Here is an 11920-nt window from a genome sequence, read left to right as displayed (position 1 = left end):
GCAACATATGGAGGTTCCCAGGCTAGGGGTCTAATCAGAGCTGTAGCCGCCAGCCTACACCGGAATCACAGCAATGCCAGATCTGAGCTGCATCTGTGACCTACACCACAGCTCATGGCAATGCTGGATCCTTAACCCAATGAGCGAGGCCAGGGATTGAACCTACAACCTCATGGTTCCTAGTCGGATTCGTTAACCACTGAGCCATGATGGGAACTCCTGATTTACAATGTTGTGCCAATTTCTGCTGTCCAGCAAAGTGATACATATATACAATTTCAGAACATTTTCATCATCCCCCCAAAGAACCTCTACACCCAGGACCAGTCATTCCTCACTCTACTATTCCCAGCTTTCTCTTTCATTTTGAAAATATTGTTACTAGATGTAGAGCTCTGGGTTGCATGGTCCCTCCTCCCCACACCCCAAACACCAGGTACTTCACTACATTGTCTTTGACTGGCATAGTTTCTGATAAGAAGTCTACTATAATTCTGTCTGTGCGCCTCTGTCTGTGATGTGTATTTTCTTCTTGCTGCCTTTGTGGTTTCTCTGTTCATGGTCCTGTGTCTGGGGTGTGTGGTGTGTGTGTGGTGTGTGAGGTGTGTGTGTGTGTGTGTGTAGTGTGTTTGGGATTTATCTTTCTTGGGATTGTCTGAGCTTTTTGAGTCTGTGGTTGAATATATTTCATTGTTTCAAACATTCTTGGCTATTATCTCTTCAAACATTTTTTTTTTCTGCCTCATTTTCTCACTCCTGGAATTTCAACTACATGTCAGTTAGATTATACATACATCAGACACTGCTCCTTCCTGCTCCGTTTTTTTTTTTTAATTCCTTTTTTCCACTTTGAGCTTGGATAATTTTAATCAACCTATCACAAGGTTCACTGATTTCTCTCCTGCCTGTATTGTCTGCTGATGAACTCATGGCATGAGTATTTGATCTATTATCTGTTTTATTTTTAGCAACAGCATTTCCATTTGACTCCTTCATATAATTTCCATCTCTCTGCAGAACTTTCCCTTTTGTCTACATATGCTGTTAGACTTCCCACTAAAGCATTTAATATTATTAGTCAGAGTTATTGGAAACTCTGTGGCTTATAGTTTTGATTGCTTTGTCTCTTGACAGGGAGCTGGTTTTTCTTGCTTCTTTGTGTGTGTGAAGTAACTTTGGGCATCAAGTGCAAAGCAGTGGAGGTGGAGGTCAATACTATACATGCTGGGAAACGAGTAAAGCTCTTTTTAAAAGTTAATTCAGGGGAGTTCCCGTCGTGGCGCAGTGGTTAACGAATCCGACTAGGAACCATAAGGTTGCGGGTTCGGTCCCTGCCCTTGCTCAGTGGGTTAACAATCCGGCGTTGCCGTGAGCTGTGGTGTAGGTTGCAGACGCGGCTCGGATCCTGTGTTGCCGTGGCTCTGGCGTAGGCCGGTGGCTACAGCTCCGATTCAACCCCTAGCCTGGGAACCTCCATATGCCGCGGGAGCGGCCCAAGAAATAGCAACAACAACGACAAAAGACAAAAAAAAATAAAAAAATAAAAAAAATAAAAATTAATTGATTAATTTATTTTTAGGCTGTACCTGTAGCATCTGTAAGTTCCCAGGCTAGGGGTCGAACTGAAGCTAAGCTGCCATTCTACACCATAGCCACAGAAACCAGATCCAAGCCATGTCTGTGACCTACACTACAGCTCATGGCTGGATCCCCCAACCCACTAAGAGAGGCCAGGGATTGAACTGCATCCTCATGGATACTAGTCAGGTTCTTAACCTGCTGAGCCACAACGGGAACTCCAAATCTCTTTAAAAAAATATATTATTATAATGAATATTATGTTTTTATTTTTTTAATATTAATTTTTATTTTTATTTAAGTATAGTTGATTTATAATATTGTGCCAATTTTTTCTGTAAGCAATGATCCAGTTTTATATATTTGGATACATATATATATATACACACACACACATATATACACACACACACATACATATACATTCTTTTTCTTATACGTCTTCCATCATGGTCTACCCCAAGAGACTGGATATAGTTCCCTGTGCTGTACAGTAGGATCTCATTAGTTTGTATCTACTAACCCCAAACTCCCAGTCCACCCCACTGGGTAAAGCTCTTTTCTGCTAGGCTGTTAGTGTGTGTGAATACACACACGTACACACATATGTATCTACACATGTGTATGTAGGTGTACATGCATGTACGCCTGTGTGCGAGTGTATGTGTATAAATGCAAGCATGTGCATGCATGCGTGTGTTGTATGATATGCATGTGTGCGTGTATGCATATGTGATGCGTATGCATGTACACACATTTAAATGTATGTGTGTCCAATGTTTGTATATACATGTACACATATGCATACATACATGTGTGTATGTATGCATATATGTGCATGTTAAGTCAATAGGATCAGGAGTGGAGCTGCCTTGGGTTCTGTCACCACGCATAACTTCATCGCTGCCCTGGCTGCAGGCTCCTCTGACATAGCCTTGCACTTAGGGCGGGGTTTGGTTTGGCAGAGGGAGTTCCTCAGTGCTCCTGCTCCACTTTCAGTTTTAGGCCCTTCTCCTTGGCCAGAACATTTCCTGAGGCTCTCACCTCCCCTTTACAAGGCTGCTGTGTCCTGCCGGCCTGGAAGTGGGACCATGGGAATTCTGCTTTCCTGGTTAGCCTCAGGCTCAGGTGGCCTGTGTCCCTGTGTCTCGGGTGGATGTCCTTAGGGGCTTTGCCCTGCCCCAGTAGAAGGAGTGCTATCTGCCCCTCTCTGGGGACAGAGGGTGGTGTCCCTGTTCCTTCCATGCCTGGGGTATGGTGTTGCTTGTTCTTCTCTTGTGACTTCAGGACTTTGTTCCCTGGGGCAGAAGGTCCAGGCAGGCGTCATGCCTTTGCAGTGGTGGCCACTCACTTTTCCAGGGAGCCCTGCTGAGAGGCTGTCTCCAGGCTCCCACCTGTCCCATCTTTCTCTGAGTACCCTCTGGGGTCACGGAGAAGGGCCTGGGGTGGTTGTGATCGCCCCTTTATCTGCAGTAGCTGAGTCTCCGTGCTCTCACCCTAGGTCACACCGGACTTTCCAAATTCATTGCAATTCTTTTGCTGACCTCTCCTTACCTGCTTGGGCCCCAGTTCCCCCATGCCCTGCCTTTTGTGAGCTAAAGCTCATGACCTCTTGCCTTAGAGGGGTCTGTCTTGCTCCCATTTCAGGACAGGTGCTTTCTCTGATCTCTGCCCACTAATGCCCCCAGGAAAAGTCACGATTTTGTAGATGAGGGGGCTGTTCTTGTTGTGAAGGGGTAATGCTCTTTCCAGCTTTCTCATCCTTTGAGAAAAAGCACGGGTTTCCTATCCCCATATTGTGCCATTATGGGACAGCTGCTCCCTCTCTTCTTTTTCCTTTTTTTTAAAGTTTTTTGCAGTTCCTGTTGTGGCTCAGCAGAAACTAATCTGACTAGTATCCACGAGGATTCAGGTTCGATCTCTGGCCTTCCTCAGTGGGTTAAGGCTCTGGCATTGCCATGAGCTATGGTGTAGGTTGCAGACATGGCTCGGATCCCACACTGCTGTGGCTGTGGTGTAGGCCGGCAGCTGTAGCTCTGATTGACCCCTAGCCTGGGAACCTCCATATACTGCGTGTGCAGCCCTAAAAAGACAAAAATAAAAATTTATTAGAGTTGGCATATAATATTCTGTCAATTTCTGCTGTACAGCAAAGTGACCCAATCACACATATATATGTTTTTCTCGCATTATCCTCTATTGTGTTCTGTGCTGTAGAGCAGGACCTCATTGCTCATCTACTCTAATGGAATAGTTTGCATCTACTAACCCCAACCTCCCAGTCCAACCCATTCCTTCCCCCTCCCCATTGACAACCACAAGTCTGTTCTCTACGTCTGTGAGTCTGTTTCTGCAGATAGGTTCGTGTGTGCCCTATTTTAGATTCTACATATAAGTGATATCATATGCTCTGTCTTTTCTTATCACCTCTATGCTTTGGCCAGAAAAAAGGTCAAGGTCAGCAGGCTGGAGAAAGAGCAAGATCGAAAGTATTTTCTCAGAACCCTGTGTCAGAGATATTTCCCTACATGTTGCTGTGTGAAGTCCTCTGGCCACCCCAGCTGCAAGGGAAGTGATCACTTTTACCTGGGTTTATGGGCACCCAAATACACGGGATTCTGCCTGAGAAGAAAGGAGAGACTAGATTTGGGACAGACAACCAGCAATGTCTGCCATGCCCAGTCTTGCTTGGAACCCTCCTTACCAACTCAATAATTTCTTAAGTTTTTTTTGTTTTTGTTTTTTAAAGTGGGCAAACCCATGGCATATGGAAGTTCCTGGACCAGGAACTGAATCTGAACAGCAGCTGTGACCTGTGCAAGGCAGGATCCTTTAATCCACTGGGCCAGGCTCCGGGTGGAACCTGCGACTCTGCCTCTGCAGCAACTTCAGCCGCTGCAGTTGGATTCTTGACCTGCTGTGCCACCGCAGGAACTCCTTAAGCTTTTACTCCTTACCCCACCCCCACCCCTGCTTTGGAAATTGGATGAAATCTATGGACACGCTCCCTGTAAAAGTTCACACATGCGCATTCAACTAAGTTGTGCATGTGACTTCAGGGCATTCACTGACTCCTTGAAGCCTGTGCTTGAATGCCGAGACCCATGGGACAGACAAACTAGACCGCGGGCCTTATTCTTGGTTTTCCAGAAGCAGAGCCCTAAGGCCCACGGACGTGGTGGGAGCCAATTCTGGGGAAGGGCGGGGACCTGTTCACAGGGGGCTTAAAACAGGCAGGGGGTAAAGTCAATTCAAGGAGGTGTTATTGAGTTGACCTCACCGGCGTGGAAGAGAAGGAGGGAGTGTTTATCCACTGGGTTCTGGGCCTCATTGGGCCAGGTCGATTCCTTCAGGGAGCGCCCCTTCCTCCCCCTCCCCCTCATTTCTAGGTCCTAATGCACAAGGCCCCGAGGGTCCCCCTGGGCGTCCTTTGTGCTGAGTGGCAGGGACCCTGTGCCAGAGGCACATCCACTGTGAATGTGGTGTAGGCCAGTGCGGGACTGATGAGCCCCAAGCATGTGGGGCAAGAAGTGAGGCGGAGGGGAGCCCTGGTGAGGCGGAGGGTCTGGTATGCAGGGAGGTCAGGCCGATGCTGCCTGCCTCTCTCTCCATTCTCCCTCCGCTCCTGCCCTCTTTTGCGCCTGTATAAATGAACGCTGCAGCCTCTCAAATCCACCACCTTCAGGGACACCTGACTGCAAGGAACAGAAACCAAGCTCAAACTTAACTTGAGGCAAACACGAATTGATCAGAGTCTATCAGGGGAAATTGGCTTTAGGCATTGCAGATCCAGGAGCCCAGCATACACCAGGAGCCCAGCAGACTCTCTCTCTCTTTTTTCTTCTTTCTTTTTTTAACCCCGCACTTTGGGTAAATGGAAGTTCCCAGGCTAGGGGTTGAATCTGAGCTGCTGCTGCCGGCCTACACCACAGCCATGGCAAGACAGATCCTTAACCCACTGAGCTAGGCCAAGAATCCAGTTTGCATCCTCACAGATACTAACTTGGTTACTTAACCTGCTGAGGCACAAAGGGAACTCCATCTATTTATTTATTTATTTATTTACTTACTTATTTTTAGATTCCACGTATAAGTGATATTAGGGTCCTATTTTATTTTTAAAATTAAAAAAAAAAAAAATTGGCTGCACCCATGGCATGTGGAAGCTCCCAGACATTGAACCTGTGCCACAACAGTGGCCGGTGCCACAGCTGTGGCAATGCTGGATCCTTAACCTGCTGCACCACAGGGAAACTTTCTCCAAGGTCCTGTTTTTGTTTTTGTTTTTTTCCCCAGCCTGTCCCACTTCCTCCAATTTCCTCGGAACTCCAAGGTCTCAATTTATATGCTTAACATCTACCTCAATACAAACCTGATCTACTTTTACCAAAGCATAACAGTTTTTCCTTCCCTTAAGTTAAATGCACATACATTGCTTAAAATGATTGTTTGATTACTGAATATTGAATATCTATTAAGTACTAAGTGTGGGACTTCAAGGCCCGTTCAAGGAGATAGATCTCAAAGCCTCTGGCACAGACAAGAATCCCGAAACTCTTATCATCCCCCCACCCATCTCATTGTAACATGTCTCCCCTCCCTTGAGCAACCTGACCTTCTCCTTCCTGTCCCTGCCAAGAAAGGAAAGGTATGCGGCCCACTCCCCACCCTGCCCTATATGCCCCCAACCAACCAGCAAGTGATCATAAGGTCCCTTTCCCCAGCCAATCATCAGGTCAGCAGGTGTATCCTGGGACCTCTCCTCTCTCCTCGAGTTGCAAAAACAGACATGACCACACACTTGGCATCCACTCTCCGTGATCGTGAGAAAATTGTCCTGCTGTATAATAGCATCTCTCTTTTATCTCAATAAACTCTTCTTTCTCTTCATCCTGCTCTGAGTGTGGAAATTCTTCTTCCAACACATGTGCACGAATCATGATATGAAGGCCTCTTCTGGGGGCTGAGGATACAGAGTAAACAAGACAGAAAAATTTCCGTTCTCTTATGGGGAGAGGTCAACAATAAATGAAATAAATATTTAAGATACAGAGGCTATCAGATAGCAGTAAGTGGCAATGAGAAAAATATAACAGGAAAGGAGGGACTTTAAGGAGGGGAAGCTTTACTATCAAGATGATATTTGGGACAGCCTGGAGGAGGTGATGAGGGAGGCACATACACGGGTCCATAGTGGTGGCATCCCGGAACCCATGCTCCACCAGCACCCATTTCCCAAGCTTCCACATATGGGCTGCTTTACACGAAGGTGGGCTCGTCTCAGCACCTGGAAAAGGTAAGTGATGTGAACCAGCACAAACCTACAGTCTGAGATAGAGAGCAAAAGTCAGTCTGTGGTGAGTGAGTTCTGCTGTTGCAGAATTGTAATCAGTTTTTATTTAAGAATTTTTTAATTTAAAGTATAGTTTATTTATAATGTCATGCCAATTTCTGCTATGTACAGCAAAGCAACTCAGTAATACATACGTACGTATATATAATATATAATATATATATATATATATATACACACATACATTCCCTTTCCTATATTATCTTCCATCATGTTCTATCCCAGGAGATTGGATATAGCTCCCTGTGCTGTACAGCAGGACCTCATTGCTTATCCATTCTAAAAGGAATAGTTTGCATCTACTAACGCCAAACTCCCAGTCCATCCCACTCCCTCCCTGTCCCCATTAAAATTTTTTTTATTAAAGTTTAGTTGATTTACAATTTTGTGTCAATTTCTGCTGTACAGCAGAGTAACCCAGTCATACATATACATACATTCTTTTTCTGATACTATCTTTGATCATGTTCTAACCCAAGAGACTGAACACAGTTCCCTATGCTGTACTGCAGGACCTCATTGCTTATCCATTCTAAAAGGAATAGTTTGCATCCACTAACGCCAAATTCCCAGTCCATCCCACTCCCTCCACCTTGGCAACCACAAGTTTGTTCTCTGTGTCTGTGAATTTGTTTCTGTTCTGTAAATAGGTTCATGTGTGTGATAGTTTAGATTCCACGTATAAGTGATATCATATGGTATTTGTCTTTCTCTGCCTGACTTACCTCACTTCGTATGAGAATCTCTAGTTGCAACCATGTTGCTGCAGTGTATCCAGTTTTTATTACTGTTATGGTATTACCGTTATTGTATTGGGATGCCTTTGATGATGATTTTTCTGGTTAAAGGAGGTCAGTCTAGGAAATGGGAGAGGTCCATTTAAATAGCAATCTGTCTAATTCTTTGTAAATTAAGACCTGGTCAGAGAAAAATCTGCATCTGCTGCCACTCCTCAGGCATCTTTCCTTTACTTGCAGAGGGAGGCTGGATGGAATGAAAACTGATAAAATGCAGAGATAAGGGTTGTAAATTAGTTTTCCCCGAGGCGATCAGCCTAGGTGACAGGATAAAGGTTGTAATGACAACGGTGTAATTCATCATTTTTTTTTTTTTCAAGTGTGAAGAGATAGAGAAACATGTGCAGAAAATTTCTGCAAACCTGCTGCGCCTGTGCAGGGACGGTCAGGCAATCTAATTTTCCGAAGGTAGTACGCTGCAGGGCACAAGTTAAAAATAATCACCTCATGGGCTTGACATTACATTTTTTTTTCTCCCCGGTGGAGATGGGAGGTCATTTTCATATCCTCTTTAGGAAATACTTGGACTCTGTTCCCATTTAAAGTCAGGACTAAAAGATAATAATATTAGCTAGCATTTAATGGTGTTATTTTCTACTTTGTAATAATAATAATCACAGCTAACATTTATTGAGTGATCTTTTTCTTTGCAAAAAATAGCTAGCATTTATGGAGTGCTGCATATTTTCTAAGCACTGCGTTGAGAGACTTATATGTATCATCTCATTTCTTGTTACAACCCCGGGGAACAGGAACTAGTACCTCCATTTTACAGATGAGAAGTTTGAAACAGAGAGGTTCAGTAACTTGCCTGAGAACACACAGCTAGCAAGTGTCGGAGACAGTACGGGGAGGTAAGTGTTAGTTTAATCACATGGCACATTATAGCTGTGAATAAAATTGTGTGTGTGTGTGTGGACATGGAAGCATTGTAGATTGTGCAAAGTTTTGGTCTCTAATAAAGTGGGTTTAGGCTGGCAAAGGATCTGATGCCCTGCTATTATTACCTTGAGAACACTATCCTGGATGTGGAGGGGGTGTAAACCCACAGTGTAATTTGTAAATAGTTCCATTCACCTCTGAAAGGGTTAAATAGAAAATGTGGTTAGTATTATGTGGAGGGCACAGGGGTGCGGTTTATTTTCTTTTTCCATCCCTAGGTCGCTTTATTTCTTTTCTTTGGGCAAACAAGATTCTGCTCTAAGCTGAGTTTATGGTTTGCTGTATGTTTTCTATGTATTCATATTTATGCTGACTTTGAGGGTATGGATGGAAGGCATCTTATTTTTTAAATTTCTATTTCTTTTTAATCTTTTTAAGGGCTGCACCTGCAGGACATGGATGTTCCCAGATTAGTGATCTAATCAGAGCTGCAGCTGCTGGCCTACACCACAGTCACAGCAATGCCAGATCCTTAACCCCCCAGAGTGAGGCCAGGGGTTGAACCCGTGTCCTCATGGATACTAGTTGGGTTCTTTACCACTGAGCCACGAAGGGAACTCCATGATGGAAGGCATCTAACACACACACACACACACACACACACCCCATGTCTGTCTGGTCTGCCTCCAAACCTCAGATCCAGAAAACCTTCCCAGTGGTTCTTAACAGACCGGAGTTAGGACCCAGGAAGGACCAGCAGCGCTGGCCGGGCTATAAATAGAGAAGCAGAACAGAACAAAGTTTGAGGAGAGCTCTTTCACCACTCACTCTCCCCACCCCAAGCAGACAGACGGACGAGGTGTCAGCCTGAGTCACACCAGAAGGAGTTGAGCAGCGACGCCCCAGCCCAGGAGCCCACGGGAGCTCCAGACAGAATTCCTTGCGCTTCAAGGAAAAAGGAGAAACATCCGACTCTGAACCTGGATGGAGACAGATGAATTGTCTTGACATAAAAAGAAAACCTTGAGGGAATCACGATTGCTCTTGGAACCTCTGTGCTGCATCTGTGGCCCGGGATTGCTTCTCGGGACTGTGACGGGGGCTGTGTTTCTTCTCCCCGCATCCCAAGGCTGGTCTGGTCCTTCCAATGTGTCTGTGGATCACTGAGGACTTTCACGTTTGGAGACGAAGAAGAAACACCCATTAACTCCCCACTACTGCCTGCGTTCACTCCCTGAATCTCACAGACTCTAGTGAAATACATGTTTTTTCTGTTGTTGTTTTGTTTTCTTTCCGGAACCTGTGAAAATGTCCCTTTCCCAAGGAAGTGAAAGTTAAGGGGGACATTTTGTCACGGACCCTCAGGAATCCCCCTGGGATCACATTTTCACCTCTGGAAAAAAAAAAAAAAAATGAGGAAGCTGCTGCCTCTTTGCTGCTGGCACTCCTGGCTGCTGTTATTTTATTGCGATTTTCAGGTAATGTCCCCAGGTAATAATTGCTGAGATGGGACTGGATCTCCACTGGGAGGTTCCCCTTGCGTCTTACAATGTGGTGTTTTGTGTGCAGGTGCATGGAGCCGATGCCAGGTCACAAGCCCATCCAGGTAAGGCGGCTTCCCTCTCATCTTGTGAGCTGGGGGTCTGGAATTAGTTTGTTTATTGTCTGTAAGACTGTGGGGCCTTCTTGGGTGGGGGTTCCCCTGACCCCTGCCAGCTGCCCTGACACCTTGCCCTCTGGGTCACTCATCATCTTCCACCTCCGACTTGGTGGAGGACGCTCAGCGCCTGGAAGCCCCTGGATCTGGGGCATCTGGAACCCTGTGATTCAGGAAATGGGGTGTTCTCAGGTGGGCATCTTCTGTCTTTGATTCACATCATGGGTGTCCAGCGGGGATTCATGTGAACTGACCGAGTGCTCCCTGCCTCGTTCTGTCCCTGTCCCTCCTGTGGGAGCTTAACTCCTCCAGCCCCTCCGAGGAAACCCCTCGCCCACTCCCTGGGTCTGCTTTCCCTTTGCCAGCTTGAGTCTTGAGTCTGGAAGCATCACCATGAGGCTTTCTTTGGGGAGGATGGAAGAGGTGTGAAACCTTTCTTGCCCCTTTGCAACTGGGTGGGGTGTGGGTGTGTGTGTGTGTGATGGTGGTGGGAACTCTCTTTGCTGTCACTTTTCCCCATTTGCTACTTGGCTGGCATGTGCGTGGTGCGGAGGAGACCCCATGCTAATGTCCCCAATTCCTTGCTCAGCCTCAAGGTGGGTGGGGGGGGGTATGTCTTGGGCCCTGATTATTACCACAAACAGCCCTGTCTGTCTTCATGTCCCACCAGAGCTTGTGGGCACAGCATCCCTGGTCCCATCCAGGTGTGAAGCCAGGACCAAGAGACAGGTGGGGTCTGGTGGAAGAACCAGCACTGTGCTGGGTGCCGGTAGACATGGGATGGAGCTCTGTCCCCTTTGGAGTGACCTGGCACTCATGGTGGGTGCTGACACATCAAGTCCTCATCACTGCCTTCACCTGCCCATCTCAGTGGTACAGATGTTGCTGTCTCTCTTTCTTCCTCACGTTCAAGTGAAACCTTCTGTTGAAAAGGATGCCAAGGCAGTGAATTTCCAGGCTGAGGGCTCCCCTTTCCTCAGCCAAAGTACTGAAAGAAAGGTCTGGGGATAAATAAATCATCCAGCATCGCATTAAAGAGAGGCAGTGTGTGCCCCTCCGATCCACGCCTCGTAGTTCACACTGGTTTCCCGGGAGAGATGAGGGAGAAATCCTGGCCAGCAACATCAGGCAGAGTGACAAGGCAGCCATAAGACCCCTGGCACATGGGTGGAAAGGAAGTTGTGCCTTGGCCATGCCAGCCACGTCCACTCGCATCCTTCACCCTCAGCTTTCAAACTCAGTCTTAGTTCCACAGAGAAACTTCTTCTCTCACATCCTAATGCAGGGTTGCAAAACCTGATTCCTCAGTCAGCTAGCTACCTTAGAGAAATAATAATAATACTGACAATCATAGAAATACTACTAAAAAGAAGCCGTACACACCACAAAGCTGGCATGGAAACCGGGAGCTCTGGGGTTTGGGGTTCTAAAACTCTGCGCTGCCTCATCAGTTTCTTTCTCCTTGAATTCTGTCTCCAGCCCCCTCGCTCTTGTTCTTGTCCTCCCTCACTCCCACTTTTTAAACCGCTACTTTCTTCTCTTTCTCCCTCTCTCCTTCCTTTTTAGAATAAAGATGAAGCCTAACATTTATTCAACACCTAGTTGGGTTTTTTAACTCCCTGTGGCTGAAACCCTCCTGCCTCCTCTCCTTTT

The 11920-nt window shown here is 46.3% G+C and overlaps 1 protein-coding gene across 2 annotated transcripts in view; it reads left to right on the top strand.

Moving 5' to 3' along the window:
* Nucleotides 9395-11920, top strand: part of ADGRD1 (adhesion G protein-coupled receptor D1) — a 181604-nt gene continuing 179078 nt past the window's right edge. Inside the window, exons 1-2 of one of the 2 annotated variants that reach the window (XM_021072216.1) lie at nt 9395-10088; nt 10180-10216. In XM_021072216.1, the coding sequence (XP_020927875.1) occupies nt 10023-10088; nt 10180-10216 (103 nt within the window). In that variant the 5' untranslated portion in view covers nt 9395-10022. The remainder of the gene's footprint in view (nt 10089-10179; nt 10217-11920) is intronic. The other variant, XM_003483408.3, reaches the window with a different exon arrangement.

The sequence above is a fragment of the Sus scrofa genome, chromosome 14 (genome assembly GCF_000003025.6).
Source record: "Sus scrofa isolate TJ Tabasco breed Duroc chromosome 14, Sscrofa11.1, whole genome shotgun sequence".
NCBI classification, from domain to species: Eukaryota; Metazoa; Chordata; class Mammalia; order Artiodactyla; family Suidae; genus Sus; species Sus scrofa.
Note: the sequence above shows the minus strand (reverse complement) of the source record. Positions and strands in the feature narration are given on the sequence as shown.